This window comes from Megascapheus bottae, chromosome 21 (genome assembly GCF_031878675.1).
Source record: "Megascapheus bottae isolate mThoBot1 chromosome 21, mThoBot2.hap1, whole genome shotgun sequence".
Lineage (NCBI taxonomy): Eukaryota > Metazoa > Chordata > Mammalia > Rodentia > Geomyidae > Megascapheus > Megascapheus bottae.
The window spans coordinates 36,915,310-36,931,889 of NC_143529.1; the positions used below are offsets into that span (position 1 = coordinate 36,915,310).

Below are 16,580 nucleotides of genomic sequence, written 5' to 3' on the forward strand. Positions count from 1 at the left end.
CAGGTAGAAAAGTCTATGACACATTTCTCTCTAACCGCACAAAAAAGCCCTAAGTGGCACTGTGGCTAAGTGGTAGAATTCTACCCTTGAGCAAAAGGAGTGCAGGGACAATTCCCAGACCCTGAGTTCAAGCCCCAGGACTGGGTGGGGGGGAGGGAGGTGTAGGTGTGTGCACGTGTACACACTGAGCATGAACCCTCAGCAGGTCTGACCTGGGCCAGGGCATCCATTAGGCCTCCCTACCAGAAAGTTCCGTAGACAGTTAACTTCACCTCATCAAAGCCAGTGACCTGGGTCGAGGTGGAAAAATAAAACAGCTGATCAATTGCTGCCTTCTGGTCCCTATTATTAGTTCGGAGGCTTGGTGGTTCTCCTGAAAGAATTGCACTTTTGCTTGTTAAATAATATATCACATAGGCCCGGGAGTTTGGCCTAGTGGTTAAAGTGCTTGCCTAGCATGCACGAAGACCCGGGTTCGATTCCTCGGTACCACATACATAGAAAAAAGCCGGAAGTGGTGCTGAGGCTCAAGTGGTAGAGCTCTAGCCTTGAGAAAGTCCAAGGACAGTGCTCAGGCCCTGAGCTCAAGCCCAAGACTGGCGCAAAAAAAAAAAAAAAATATATCACATAACTCTAGAGAATTAACTTATATCATCATGATGAGTCATTTTTATACTTAGCTTCGCCACTACCTAGCCACACGTGAGAAAAATTACCCAGTGGATGTGTGTGTGAGCCCAGGGCTTTTAACATTGAGGATTTGTTTGAGAAAGAATGCTGCTGCAGTTGATTTGTTGGGGTCTCCTCTGGGAAGGCTCTCTGACGACACCATCCCAGATGTCCTTACCTTGAGATGGAATTCTTGGGGGGGGGGTAACTGTGGCTCCCAGGTCCCGCCCACACCCCCCAGGAGCCTGTCACTCATGCCCCCTCCACCCCGCCAGCCCCAGACCACTAATCCCATTAATGTCCTCAGACTTTTAGATAAAGGGAAAATGCAAATTAATTGTCTTTCACTTGCATATTCTCAATGCCTTTTGGTCTTTGGAAATCTTTTTCCTTATTCTATCCTTGGTAGCTGTGACTTAACACTCTCTCCTGGAGGAGTCAAAGGAAAACCACCCAAAGAAGGCTCTTTCTTATTCAAAATCAATAGTCTTTATATCTTTTTAAAAAAAAAAAAGACTACTCCCCGTGCCAGCGGCTCACACCTGTAATCCTAGCTACTCAGGAGACTGAGAGCTGAGGGGCATGGTCCAAAGTTCCTGCCCGGTGAGACTTTTTTTTTGTCAGTCCTGAGGCTTAAATTCAGGACCTGGGCACTGTCCTTGGACACTTTTTGCTCAAGATTAGTGCTCTGCCACCTGAGCCACAGCACCACTTCCGGCTTTTTCTGTGTATGTGGTACTGAGGAATCGAACCCCAGGCTTTGTGCATGCTAGGTGAGCGCTCTACTCTACCCCCAGGCTATGGAGAGTAGTCAGTTAACCCACTCAATAACTGGGCACAACACTGTGGCTAAGTAATAGAAGGCTAAACCTTTAGCACAAGAGGCTTGGCGACAGAGCTCAGACTGTGAGTTCAAGCTCCACAACTGACTGGGGGAAAAAATTCTACTACTCATGTCTACAGTCCTAGCTAGTAAGGAGGCTGAGAGATCCAGTCATGGTTTGAAAAACCATGAGACTCTTGTTAAACACACACACACACACACACACACACACACACACACACACACACACACACACACACACACACACACACACACACAAAAGCTGGAAGTGAAACTGTGGCTCATGTGGTAGAGCACAAAGCCTTGAGCACAAAAACGCAGGGAAAGCACCTGAGTTTAAGCCCCGTTGCTGACACACATATCATCATCATCATCATCATCATCATCATCACTTAGGATCATTAAGCCAGTTGGCAGCTTTCGCCAGAACACTACATAGGAATTTTCTGTGGCTTTTCCAAAATGTTGCCACTTGGGGACCTGCCCTCTTCTCTGCCACCACTGTGGAGAGCCATAACCATGCAGTCCCCCCCGCAAAGCTCTTCCTTCTTGCCCAAGCTTTTCTATGGGGAGGGCTCTCGGGCCCCCTCCCCAGTGTTTAAAGGGAATGGTGCATGCCAGGCGCCTGCGGTGTCCCAAGCAAAGGGAAGCGTGATTTCTCTTCCCTCATCCGTTTATGGTACCATGTGTTCCAGAACTGAACATGTCAGCCACCGTTAGGGTAAACCCTATTGTCAGGGCAGCAGGCGCAGGAGTGAGGGCGGCTGCCGTTTCATGCCACATTACCCCGAATCCAGGACCTCTCAAGCCACTGGCCCAGCTCCTCCTGGCACAGACTTTCAAATGGCTCTTTGTGATTTTTCAGTGGTGAAGCATGGAAACCCAATGCGTGTGGCTGGTGAGGCTTCCTGGTAATTTCTGTACACACACACACACAGTAAACACAGGCTGCAAGTAGGAAGTGTGAGGAATGGCCTCGGAGACAGGGAGGGTGGCCGTCACTGGCCGCGTCCTTACGGGAGCAGGAATTGAGTTCTCACAAAGCTCTGTCTGTCTGTATTCATAGTCAGTCAGGACATGGGATGGGACCGGAACACAGCCTAGTTAGTGGTAGAGTGCTTGCCTTGCATACACAAAATCCAGGGTTCCATTCCTCGGCACCACACACACACAGAAAAAGTCAGAAGTGGTGCTGAGTCTCAAGTGGTAGAGCTCTAGCCTTGAGGAAGCCCAAGGACAGCACTCAGGCCCTGAGCTCAAGCCCAGGACTGCCATCAACAACAAAAAAAAAGACATGAGAGACAATAAAATTATAAAGCCTAAGTATGGTGGCTGCCTCTGAGACAGGCTGGACCCTCTGCCATTCTCAAATAGCGCTGCACTTCTTTGAACGTCATTTTCCTAGAAATCAGACTTGGAGATGACTCTCATCTCTACCCAAACACTCCACCCCACCAGTCCTGAGTTTCTGCCTCCTGGGCCGTGCATGCCCTACCCACTGCCACCAATCCTCTTCCATCCACCATGGACTGGACCGCACGCCAGGGCCTCTGTACCTCCCCATTCTCAGCCTCCATCTCTCTATCACCTTCCAGAAGAAACAGAAAACCCCACCAACAAAGGTCCCTGGTCTCTCACCCCAGATACCAAATTCTGTGCTACCCTGATGTGCCATCCACCTGTCAGATGCCTTGGGCCCAGTGCCCTGGAGAGGCTGTGTGCTGGATGCCCCGCTCCCACCCCTGCTTTCGTAGCCTCAGCCTGCCTCTCTTCCAAACTCACCGTACCCGGCCTCAGCCCTGTTTTCCTTTCCTCTCCTCGTACCCCTGCCCTGGTCCTCACCAAGTCCCCAAGGCACAGGGACTTGTGTCCCTGCATCCCAGGTGAAGATCCCAGGGCCCACACCTGCAAGTGCTCTGCACCCTCCAAGAGGGAACGTACACGGGGGGGGGGGGGGGGGGGCCTGGGACAACCTCAGTCCTGCTGCTCTCGCCTAGTGCTGTCGGCTGCTGCCCCAGGAACCCAGGCAACAGGCCCAGGAGAGGAAGCGCCATACACGCCCAGAGCCCGCTGCCTCTGCGAGGACAGAGCAGACCCCCTCCCCCCCGCCCCAGTCTTCAGGAGCTGCTACACCACATGGAGCTATGGCATCCCAAGCCGAGTTCCTGATGAGAACGCCCCACCAGTGCCCGAGGTGCCTTCCCCTCACACCCAGTGTCACAGTCACATCGGGAGCCACAGTACTTTGGTGACTCGGGTGACGGACTGGAGCAGAGCTATGCTGCTGGATGCCGTCACCCTGCCTGTTAGCTCTGGTCTCACCAAACCCTTTCTGCTAGCAGTGCAGTACTGGGAGAGGTGGGCTCTGCCAGCCACTGGACACAAACAAAGCCAAGTCCTTGTCTGTTTCCATGAGGGAACGGCACTCACCCAGAGCCCCAGGCCATCCGGACAGCCACCTGCCAAGGTGACCGACCTCGAGCTGTTAGAGTCCTAGAGTCCCATCACAGTGCAGAAATGGAAGTGCCCTCCAGGTGCCAGTGGCTCACACCTGTAATCCTAGCTACTCAGGAGGCTGAGATCTGAGGATCACAGTTCAAAGCCAGCCCTGGCCCAAGTGTCTGCGAGACTCTTATCTCCAACTAACCCCAGAAAACCAGAAGTAGTTCCGTGGCTCAAGTGGTAGAGTGACAGCCTTGAGCTGAAGCGTTCGGGGACAGTAACCAGGTCCTGAGTTCAAGTCCTTTGACCAAGTGGGGGGGGAATAGAAAGAAAAATGGAAGTACCCTGCTTGCTTCCCTTCCTTGCATGCCTGGTCAAGTGGCTTTACCTTTGCATCAGACGACGATGAAAAGCTGACCATTGCCAATGCAGTGAGGAAGCTAGGGCCTCGTCTTAGTCAGTTCTGGCGCCTCGTCTTAGTCAGTTCTGGCGCCTGTTGCTTTCTTGTGCTTCTGACAGTGGCCAAGTCCAGGATCCAGAGGCCACAGACACTCGCGAGGTGAGGGTCCCAGTGCCACCTGCAGATGCCTGGGCCACAGCTCACAAAGCAGAGCAGTCTTCTGTTGTCTTTTCTATTCAGGACAATGATTCCTGCCATGGCCACCCGCAGGCCCCACTTGTGGACACCATCCCCTCCTGGATTTGAGCACTGGGTCCACGGGTCTCCTCCTGTTCTCTCCCCGCACGCACAGGACGCCACTGCAGCAGGGAAGACCCAGGCTCTATACCAGACCCTCACAATCTGTCCACCTGTTCATCCACAGCCCCCAGGCCTCCCCGGGCCTGGCATGGTGTCTGACCCAAGCCGGAGGGACACACATACAGCCCATGGGCAAGGCGTAGGGCTTGCCTGATGTGGCCAGACCCCTGGGCCCGGCCCAGCCGAGTAGCTGGCTCCCCAGATGGGCAGTAGCAAGACTTGGGAGCAATAGGACATATGGACTTGGCTGTGATTCCAGGGAGCAGAGAAGCCTGAGCCAGCACTTCCTGTGGGGAACAGTGAGCAGAGTGGAGGAAGGCTGCTGGAAGCCGCTCACCTCAGGCAGGCCAAGCGCGAGCGCGGGGTGCCCGCCAGCTAGTGCGCAGCGGGGTCATGTTGAGTGGGGCAGGGACACCCGCCATACCTACGTGCAGGGTAAGGAGCGGGGCTGCGTCCTCACCGCGCGCTCAGGCAGCCAGGGTAGCCAGCCACTCTGGGGTGGACACACCTTGTAGACTTGTCGGAACAGAAGTCATCTCTGAACAGGCCCAGTGAGGAGAAAGCTGATGGCCTCTGACCCAGCTGCTCTGGGGGGGGGGGGAGAAGCGCCAAGCAGGGGGCCTGCTTCCCGCCCCCCCCCCGACATCCACACCTGTGTGCAGGTGTGCTGACCCCACACCCACAGCCCAGCCCCTCTAACAGTGACTCAAAGAAGTAATAAGCCTAATACAGTTGACTTTATTTAATTAATAATGATCCTGTTGTGTTTCTCCATGCTCATAAAACACCCCGCAGGTTGGCAAAAAAAAAAAAGCCACTCATAATATCGATCAGAAGTCAGGCGGGATATTTATTTTGTCTTTGCCCTGTGAGTATAAATCCTTGTCTGTTACCTCCTGCTTTCTGCATGCGGGATTTACAGTGGCCAGTTTCTTAAAAGCTTTCCGTAATTAAAGAATAAATATCCATCGGTCTTTGTTGGCTGTCCTCAGGGCTGCAGCCTGACCCCTAGCAACGCAGCTGGAGAGAAGGCATGCGTGAGAGGGGGTCTGCCCCGCCAGCCCAAAGAGGCCCCCCTGCTTCCCCAGGGGGAGGGGGGCTCCTGTCTGCATATTGTTCCAGCCCCCTCTTCCGTGCCTCCTCTCTCAGTTCCGGTTTGGCTGGAGGCAGGAAGCACTTTGGAAATTCCTTGCTGCTAGCCCTTTCTTTTCTCTCCTTCCTGGTCTTCCCTCTCCCAGTCTGCCTGGTTCAGGGCTGCACCGCTGCTCCTCGGGTGCAGCCTTCTCGCCCAGGGGTATTGCTCAAGCCTCCCACACCTGAGTGCAGAACCCCTAGGAAACAGCCTAGAAAACCCTCTTCTGCCTTTTTTTTCCCCTTGGGGAGTGGGGAGCACAGACCATGTCTGGAAGAGCTATGCAATAAGTAACAGGCATACACGCCATTATGTCTTGGCTTTTTACCGTTTAGGGAAAGGATTCGAATAAAGCCAAGCATTTAGTTAGACCTTCAGGAATGGCCTCGAGGCGCCTAACTATAGAGAACTATTCAGAAGTGGGGGAGGGGAGGGTAAGGAGGCTGAAGAGTCTAGGGACGGCTCTTCACACCACCCCAGAGGTCACATCCAGCCACAGCAGCAGCTCCTGCTGGGACTGAGGAGTGCCTGGACATCCTCCAGCCTGTTCTTATCACGCATCCCCTAGGTGTTCTCAAGATCAAGTAGAAAGCCAGACACAGTTTTGATTCTGGGAATTCACGCTGTTAATCTAATACCTCCTGGCAGTGTTCTGAGTCCTCCTTGGAAGAACCCAAAGACAGCTGAGCACAACTGAGCATGCCCATGTCTCTGTGGAGCAGAGTGAGGGCTCGTGTGGCCTGACCCAGGAAGGTGCCTGTGTGACTCCCCCCCCCCACCCCGCCTGGGAGACCTGCCCTACGCTGGGCTCTGTCCTGACTGCCCAGACTTGCAAGCCATAGACACTCTTACCAGTGACCTGCCTGGTAGCTCAGCACTGGGCACCGGTCTCCATAGCATTGCATCCTCCTGTACGAACAGCCGTTTCCTTCCCTTCTCACGTCTGTGAATTCCTCTGTCTTCATCTATAATCTTGGTTAGGAAAAACATCAGGGGAGGAAAGCTGACCGGTTCTCCACATCAGCACATCTCCTCCGCAACAGCAGACGTGTTCTGGATCTCTGGTGGTGGCCATATTCCGGGTGTGCAGTGCTGGCAGGGATCTAGATCTGACGCCGTGGGGCTCTAGATCTCATGCCGTGTGCCCTGCGGGGGTTCTAGATCTCATGCCGTGTGCCCTGCGGGGGTTCTAGATCTCATACCGTGTGCCCTGCGGGGTTCTAGATTTCACACCGTGTGCCATGCGGGGGTTCTAGATCTCATACCGTGTGCCCTGCGGGGGTTCTAGATTGCACTGTGGGGATTCTCAGCATGGCCACCAGCCACATGAGGTCGTTGAGCATGGAAGCGCATGAGATGTAGGTAAAGAACTGAATTTTGTTAATTGCACAGACAGGAGCATTCAGAGCTCAACAGCTGCAAGTGCTGAGAGCAATGCCCTGATTAACTCATGCAGGAAGACTCCCCTGCGAGAGTTCCAGACACTGCAATGAGAAAGCACGTGTCCCAGTGTTGGGACCACACAGGCCTTCCTGTGGCACTGCCCAGTCCCATGAGGGCTGATGAGTCCCAGATGCTCTAGCTGATATCATTGGTACCAGCAGTGTTGCCGTGTGACCGCTGTGGCCCTGGTGTCTTCTCTAAGCCTGCAGGGAGTGATCCTACCAGGTCTCCAGCACGAAGCCCTGGGGATCTCAAGAAAACACGGAGCCCCTGTGACTCTGCGTGGAGCTGGTGCAGGCCCCACAGCCTTGACATCTGTCCCCCGTTTCGCTCCTGGTCTGCTGGACTCTCCCCTTGACTCTGGGAGCACAGGCTTGGCTGTCGGCACCTGCACAGCTCCTGATTTCTGCTCGGAGGGCTGGGAGTGACATTGGCATCACGGCCTCAGTGCACACTGGGCCAGAGTCGGCTCCTACCACACTGTTCCCACGCACAGCTCCTCATCTGGTCCTGGGTCTGCTCTCTGGGTAGCTGAAGGTGATCCCATGTCCCTTAGATCCCAAAGGAGAGCCCTTCTGCCCACGGCTGCCAGGCACCCTACCAGGTCTCCAGCCTTTTTGTTTGTTTTGGTAGTATCAGGAATTGAACTCAGAGCTTCCAGAATGCTAGACAAGCACTCTGCTACCTAAGCCACTTCCCCAGCCCCCCAGGGCATCTTCAAGGCTGGACCATTGGTTAAGGGGTAACTCAAGGTCAGAATGTACGCTTAGCATGCACGTGACACTGTGTTCCAATCCCAGAACTTGGGAGAAGAAAAAGCCAACTGAACCAGATTAGGAGCATGGCTTCTTCCTGTGGGCCTGCGTGGGAGCACATTTCTATCTCCCTCATTCCAGAAGTGAAAACATTTCCCTCCCTGTTTTGACAGATTAGCCCCTCTCTTTTACTGACGCCTTTGTGTTTTTGCCATATTTCCCCCACATATGGCCACAACCCATGTGCAAGGATGGATGGCCTGGTTGGACAGCCATGTCAAGCTGTGTGCATGGATGGGTGGCGTGTTTGTGGACAGCCATGCCTGTGGGAAGGCCCCAAGAGGTCCGGTGTTTTGGAGAATGATCTATGAAGCCACCTTCAGAGTGGCTGTGATTTGGGGCATGTTCGGTGGGCACAGCCCACAAGTCCACAAGCCTTGGGTCAGACATGTCCAAAGGGTCGTCTCTGGAGTGGCATGTGGAAGCCAGACCAGGCCCCTGCTCCTCAAGGCCAGGGGTGCAAACCCCCCCCAGGCCCCAGTGTAAATGAGAAGTTGGGAGACCAAATCAAGCAGGCCCCACAAACCCAAAAGGCTTCCAGCTCTGCCCTGAGTGCTGTGCTTGGTACCCATTTGGCTAACGGCCCCCCTCCGCTGTGCAGCTCACAGCATGATGTGGAGCCGCCTCACAGAGGCCTTCACCGTGGTCGGAGGAGAAGAAAGCATCGGCCAGGGCACACTTCTGAAGGTGTCTTTTCACTGGGGGGTGGGGGGGTCAGGGTCTGCTGCCCTCGTCCCTCACGCTCCTGCGCTTGATTTATTCAAAGGTGTGTCAGCACGGAGGCCAGATGAGGAGCCCCTCCTCCCTGCTGCCAGCGGCTGGGCCAATAATTCATTTTTTAGCTCATTAGCTAACGGAGGCTATGAGCAGTGGCTCTCCTGGGCACTGGAACGAGGCGAGGTGATCCACTGCAGCCGGCTGCTCTTGAACCGGCCTTCCTTGGGGAGTGCCAGTGGCCACGCCGGGCCATCGGACCCACCGTCGCAGTATCAAGGCGCTGGCCTGGGGTTTCCCAGGGCAGCAGTGCTGGCCAGAGCAGGGACAGTGGGCAGAGGGGGTCTCTCACTCGTTCACTGTGCAGAAATCCCCAAGAGAATGCCAGCCCCAGTGGCTCCGCAGCCAGCATGAGCTGCCAGTCCGCGGGGCTTCAGTAAAGGAGCTTTCTGCCGGGCACTGACCCATATCAGTTAGCTTCTCAGCTTCCCTCCCTGCTGAGATCTGAGGTCAAGGTCCCAGGCCAGCGTGGTCAGGAAAACCCATGAGACCCTTACCTCCCATTATCCAGCAAAAATCTGGAAATGGAGCTGTGGCTCAATTGGTAGAGCACCAGCCTTGAGTAAGAAAGTATAAGGGAGCCAGGTACTGATAGCTTATACCTATAATCCTCTCCTCTCTCCAATTAGCCACCAGAAATTAGAGCCTGTGGTCCAAGTGGTAGAGCACTAGACTTGAGCCAAATCCTCAGGGCCCTGAGTTCAAGCCTCAGTACTGACACACACACAAAGGATACTATCTCATGGTTCTGGAGGCTGCAAGTCTCCAGGGGTTTCCTGGTGAGGCCTCCTCCTGGTTCAGGTCGGGAGAGACGGAGGAATGGGACTCTCTTATCCTTACGTTGTTGCCTGCCCCGGTGCACTGGTGATCCACCCGTATGGCCTTGTTTAACCTCAGCCCCCTCTGAAGACTCCCCAGACTCAGGAAGTTTTGAAGCACACTCCACGTCCTGAAGGGGACTCCAAAGACACCAGAGGGCTCACCAGGGGCCCTGGTCAGCTCACCTCCCCCTGCTGAGCACACTGAGTCCTCGTGGGGTCCTTGCATGTCTAGGCAGCAAGTCTAGAAACTTCATGTGCGCCCACCAGCTCCTCCAGTATCCTCACTGCACCAACACAAATGCCCCATGCCAGCAGGGGTGCTGAGCAAAGAGAGACACAGTGGCTGGTGTGTTGTCTGCACAGTGCCCCGGATCCTTAAACAACCCTGCCTAGTTAAACGTCACCAGCCCCGCTTTCCAGGGGAAGAGAAAAAGAGATGCTGGGCCGGGCACGGCTGTCTTCCTAGCTACTCGGGAGGCTGAGATCCCAGGATCACAATGCAGTCAGTTCCCGGGAAGAAAGTCCCCAAGACTCTTGTCGCTAATTAAGAGCCTAGAAAACATCTGGAAGTGGAACTGAGGCATAAATAATCTCCTGAGACCGGTGATGACAGAGCCGGCACCCTCCCAGCCCTGCGTCCGTGAGGCCACCACTGAAGACAGCACCTGCAGTCAGGGACCCAGGAGGGCACTGCCACAGGAGGCAGGTTGTAGACAGAGGACATGCTTGAGTGTGGTGGGGCTCATGCGTCTGTACCCACAAACCTGCACTGCCCTCATCTGGGCCATTTTCTTACTAATCAGGTTTCCTTTAGTAAAAAGCGTTATCGCAAGCTGCTGTTCCTTCAAAAGGCACAGATAAAGAGCCATGTTTCTATCTGCTGCTAAAATCCACAGGCCAAACACAAGTCTGGGCCACCCCGAGGCTGCGGATGGGGTGGGGGTGGTGTCCACGTGGTCGTGAGACTTGGAGCTCCGTGTTTTCCCAGAGTATCTTTCGCTCCTCATCATGGCCAGCCATTTCTTATCTGGGGAGAGCGTGAAGCCCTTGTGAATAGCAGCGCCCAGTCAGAGAGCCTGAGCCCTTCCCCGTGTGAGACCCTCCCCAAGTTCTCCACCGCATCCAGGTGCATAATACTGGGCCCCTTCTCTGGAGCAGGTCTCCCCCAATGGCGTGCATTTGCCCAGTCCATGTTTACTCTGGTCGTAGGGACATTGATTCTTCAAAAGCAAAACCAGTCCATTTCACCATGCACGTGCATGGTCTCGGTGAATTCATAAAAGCTTTGTGTGGGGTGAGCACACTCGGGGAGCAGGGTCACATGCCACCACCAGGGCCATGGCCAGGGATTCAGAGCTTGGGGCTCCTGCACAGTCTTTAGTGAGGACATTTGAATATTAAAAAGGAATTTTAATCATTTCAGTCAGAACTAGAGTTTCCTTGCTAAGTCCTCCGGTTTATCGCTGGGTGATTTGGCAATGGCTATTAAAATCAACTAGAGCAGAATAGACAGTGTGATTTTAATGCCTACCAAAAAATGAGAGTTAGCAAATTGGAACTTGCAAATCTGGATGTATCGTGCGCCATTATCCTCCTTCACTGAAATCATATTTTGCTCCTTCTCTCTTGTAATTTATGATACGCATCAACAGCAGTGGACGTTATAAACAAGGTTTATTCACGTAGTGTGTATCCGTCACGGGGGAGGAGGTAGTCCCTGAGGGGCTGGACTCTGGAGCCCAGGTGGGGACCTGTGTGGGGGCTTCCCACAGCTCTGTGGCACCCGGGTCCTCGGCTGTGGCCACGTGTTTGTCCTGAAAATCTCTGAATGAAAGGAGGTGTGGGTCACTCTGCGGTCGCTCACATGTACTGGGAAGTGAAGCAAAACTAATCCAGATTTACTCCTGGAAGAGTCTGTTTGCCTAAGTATTTAAAAACAGATTAGGGCTCACCCGACACTAGATCACTGGACGCAATGTCAACACAGGAAAAGGTGTAAACAAGGAAGCAGAAATGTCATGGGTAATGAGTTTTCTCTCTAGACTCGGTGAGGGCCTGAGTGGTCTTTCTGTGTGGCTGGGGGCTGTGTTCCCCTGAGGATTGCCTGGACAGGATTCTGGATTTTAGGAGAGTCAATTCTGAATCCGTTCTTACTGGCTGTTGGCAGTTACAGTCTCTTCAAGCACCTAGAACTTTCCTCATCACAACACCAAAAAGGCTGTGTGGCGTGGAACCACTCACAGCCTTCCAAGAGCTACTAGCAGAATCTCCCTTCCTTCTTTCTAAATCTTTTTGCCTTTGCTCCTGATCCACCTTTTCTTTTCCTAGCAGTCTTGCAGCCTGGTGTTTTTGCAGCGTCTCTTCTGCTTTTCTTTTTAGAAACCAAACCCCAAATCCATCATTTGTTCCCCTGCGCATAAGAACAGCTCACCTGGGGGCTGCCTTTGAGGTCAACGTAAACACACTTCGCTGTGGAATTTCCTTTCTCCCTCCCCACCCCACCCCCACCCCAGCCCCGTTTTTTGTCAGCCCTGGGAAGGGGACAGCTGCAGCCTCCTCATCCCAGCGGTGTTGAGAATTGGGCATCAGTCTGCCATTCCCAGGGTTCACCTCAAGGAGCCATTGGCCTCTTTCCTGGGCCATGTCCTGAGCACTTCCCTTGGAACCCCAGCCGGTCTCTGTCCTTGCAGGTCTTCACACATTCCCGGTGTGAAGGACGTGCTTGGAAGTGTCTCTTCCCTTCCTCCATGGATCTGTTGCCAGGTCCTTCAGCTGGCAGTGTTGGCAGACACTTGGGATGGGGGCTGAGTGAGCAAGCTCAGAACGGCGCGGGATCTCTCCACCGCCCCTTCCCTGGCCTCCTGCCTCAAGGCAGCACAGCGCAAAGCCACCGTCTGTGGAATCCATGTTGTCCTTGTGCCAAGCCAGAGCTCAGGGTTTCAGGACCACTGCCCTCAAGCCTGTGGGCTTGGATGTGTTCCTTTGGAGGCCACAGCTTCTGCACTACTAGGGAAATAAAGAGCTCCAAGGCCCCGGCCTTAGCCTGAGGTGAGAGGTCCCCACAGACCCCTCCTGGAAGCCCCAGAGCCTGGGGCAGGGCTGTGTTTCTAGTAAATCCTTGAGTAGCAGATGCTGGACGTGAGGCGGGTACCAGTTCCAGAACCTTCCCCCAAGGCACCTGCTTGCCAGTAGAGCCCTGGACCCCTGTTTCTTTGCCTCCTTTGCAAGGACTTCTGACCACGAGGGCCCGTGGGGGCAGGGCGTCACACGCTCCAGCTCACCCCACCCGTGACCACACCCATCTGGCCACTCTTGCAGGGAGGAGAAGGAGCGGTGGATCCGAGCCAAGTACGAGCAAAAGCTCTTCCTGGCCCCACTGCCGTGCACCGAGCTGTCCCTGGGCCAGCACCTGCTGCGCGCCACTGCCGACGAGGACCTGAGGACGGTCATCCTGCTGCTGGCGCACGGCTCCCGGGAGGAGGTGAACGAGACGTGCGGGGAGGGGGACGGCCGCACCGCGCTGCACCTGGCCTGCCGCAAGGGCAACGTGGTCCTGGCACAGCTGCTGATCTGGGTAGGTGGCTGCCACGGGCGGGAATTCCGATGAAACTAGGAGACCACACACACACACACACACACGTATGCACTAGACCAGGGGCCCCCAGGAGAGGGGAGCCAGCAGAGAGGAGGCCTCAAAGGGCTCCTCTTGGCTACTTTTCATCTTTGGGGGAGCACATAGGTGTGATGGCTGGTGGGTCCCCAAGGCCCTGTGTTTTTATCCATGTGACACAGACACGCTGGGTCCTAGCCTTCGAGGTTTCGTGTGTTAAGAGTTAGTGAAGGACTGCTCTCCCGAGCCCACCCTCCTCGGCTTGCAGATGGCAGCTGCATGCTGGGTCCCCTCTAAGGCCTCTTCACCAGCGTCTCTTCTTGTGCAGATAGGAGGCATGACATAGCCTGTGGACAGCACCGCAGCTCCCTTTAGGGACCACACTGCACACTGGTGTGGAGTGAGGCCGGGTTCCAGGGGTGAATGGGCCCCCCCACTTGTCAGAAGCAAGAAGTTTCTGCGCTGGCCTTCCTCCTTCTGATGTGAAGGGCAGGGATCCCGCGAGAGGCGCAGCATGCGAGGGAGACTTCCTTGCAGCATGGCTTCCGCTCAGTTTGCACCCCATGTGCAACTGTGGAGAACAGGAATGAACTGTTGGTGGAAAGTAGGGCCCTTGGGGTGCAGCTGAGCTGTGCTTCCCAGTAATCTTCATAATGATGTAGCAAAACAATCACAAGCCAGGGTTCCTTTCTCTTTTTAAAGGCCAAATCATTAGTTTATCTACATTTACACTCACTAGAAAGACGTGTGAAGGGTGCATTTTCGGGGGTAACTCACAGACACACCGCCCTGGCTTCCGTCCCCAACACACACGAAAAAGATCGATGCACACTGAATCATTAACACGTTATTGCTAAGAATATAGGTGATTTTTGCCTTGTGTGTTCATATGTGTTACTTATTTTCTACAATGAGAATGATTGCCTCTGATATTTTTTTAAGTGATTCATTTTTATAATTTGAAACAAAATACAAATAGCAAGCTAGGTGCTGGTGGCTCACACCTGTAATCCTAGCTACCCCGGAGATCTAGCTGAGATCTGAGGATCACAGTTCAAAGCCAGCTCAGGCAGGAAAGGCCTTGAGATACTTATCTTAAAGCCAGTAGCAGAGCTGTGCCTCCAGGGTTAGAGCACTGCACTAGCTTAAGAGAAAAAACCTAGGGGACAAAGCTTGGGCCCTAAGTTCAAACCTCAACCCCAGCACGCAAATTTAAACAAATAACAGCAGTCTAATCACCCTCAGCCTGTCAGCGTGGCATGAGGGGGGGGGAGGCTGTCCCCGAGGATTGCACACTCTCCCCAAGCCATAGCCATAACTGACCACTGGGCCTCCCCATCCTCTGGTCAGTCCTCTGGCCCCAGTGACCGTGACGTGTCCCCTGTTGTGTCTGCAGTACGGCGTGGACGTCATGGCCCGAGATGTGCACGGGAACACAGCCCTGGCCTATGCCCGGCAGGCGTCCAGCCAGGAGTGCATCGACGTGCTGCTGCAGTATGGCTGCCCGGACGAGCGCTTCGTGCTCATGGCCACCCCCAACCTGTCCAGAAAGAACAACAACCGGAACAACGGCGGCGGCGGCAGCGGGCGGGGGCCCAGCGTCCTCTGAACGCGCCCGGGCCCTGCCCTTGCCCTGGGGAGCCGCAGCTCGTGAGTCCCTCCAGTCCCTGCCCTCTGCCTGGAGGTCGCCCCCCGCCCCCGGGCCCTCGCCCCACACGAAACCTCAGCTCCTGGACCTCCCCGAGGGTGAAGAGGAGGAGGAGGAGGAGGCCCCAAGACTGCAGAGCCCATTCCTCCCCCAGCTCCTGACACCACCCAGGAGCCACCACAGCCTCCGTTCTGCCATAGCACCCCACTGGACCCCGCCAGGAAGGGAGTCCTGGTGCTGGAGGCTGAGCCGGGCACAGGGCAGGCGTGGGGCAGGCTTGGGGGAGGGGCGGCCAGGAGCGAGAAGGGGCCACGGCTCCTCACTGGCAGTTAAGCACAGCCATACATTTCACCTCTACCACACCGAGCACTCGGATTTCATCTCTTCTCCAGGAGCTTGACGGCATAAATCAGAAGCAAGCACAGAGTTTGTCAGGTCTGAAGCCCCTATGATGGTATGTGTCAAATCAGTTGTAGCTAATGTGTCCAGGGAGAATACTGGCTTCATTACACTTGTATAGTTGAGTTCTTCCAGCATTACCGCTGTTTAATAGAACATGATTAGTCATCACGGAGGAGAAAGCGTATTAGCCGAGGAGGTAGTTACACGGCTCGCTCGGATGATTGCCCCAATCTGATTGCAATATTCTAAGGAGCATCATATTATCCCAGACATGTTCTTTTGAGCCCTTGGAGCCCTCCTTTCTAAATTCACTGTCATAATTTAGTATCTGTTTAATTTTTCAGTCCGAAGAGAGGAAATCAGTTGTGGGGTATTATTTGACTGCGGTCTCCTTGATGCAAAAACAAAATGGAAAGAATAAATAAGAGTAACCTGGAAATCCAGAAAGGAAATGACAAATTTCAGCCAAGAAGTAGCTTCTCATGTGGGTTTCGTAAACTTGAGACAAAAAATAAAAAACCATAAAAGGCTTCTTCCTCCCCTCACCCCCAAACAAACATAAGAGAGATTTTTCTGTCCTCGGACCAGAGTGGCTGTGTGGGGTCTCACTCGCTCCCGGGTCGCGTGGCCCGGTGACCCAGGCTTCTGTCGTAGGTCCTTAGACAAGATGTGTGAAAATCTATTTGAATAAAAGAAGTTCATAAATATGCATTGATTTTTGTACAGAAAAATGGCACCTCTGTTAATTTATAAATTGAACTGATGTGAACTAATAATGTGCCACTAGTTGAGATAAGAGGTTACAGATCATTGTACATGGAAAATCTTCCCAGCGGTAAACACTTCCATTAATGTGATGTACAGCTTTTCCAGAGGAACACATCCCAGTGAGAGGGTACCGTTTGCTTATTAAAATCAAGAGAGAAAGAAAACAGCCAAGACATGGGAACAGATTAGCAGGGAGGAAACGAGCTGGTGGTTCCTCCTCCTCCTCTTCCTCCTCAGGCGTGATTTAGGTTGGAGACCACTAACCACAGTGGCAACACAGGCCGGTTCTCCGAGCCCCAGACCCAGGTATTTTGCAAGGCACCCCGTGGGGGCGGGCACTGGCACAGCTCCTGAGAATCTGCTGACCCAGCAGGCCACCGTGCCTGGAACAAACGCCAGTTCCAGTCAGCATGGCGTTCAGACTAGAAAATGAAATGGTGGTGCACATTGTA

General features: G+C 54.1%; 1 protein-coding gene across 12 annotated transcripts in view; it reads left to right on the forward strand.

The window, feature by feature from the left end:
- Positions 1 to 16,073, forward strand: part of Agap1 (ArfGAP with GTPase domain, ankyrin repeat and PH domain 1) — a 418,516-nt gene extending 402,443 nt beyond the window's left edge. For all 12 annotated transcript variants that reach the window (XM_090355098.1, XM_090355104.1, XM_090355100.1 and 9 more), the window contains 2 exons: positions 13,019 to 13,274; positions 14,707 to 16,073. In XM_090355098.1, the coding sequence (XP_090211224.1) occupies positions 13,019 to 13,274; positions 14,707 to 14,919 (469 nt within the window). In that variant the 3' untranslated portion in view covers positions 14,920 to 16,073. The remainder of the gene's footprint in view (positions 1 to 13,018; positions 13,275 to 14,706) is intronic.
- The last annotated feature ends 507 nt before the right edge of the window (positions 16,074 to 16,580 follow it).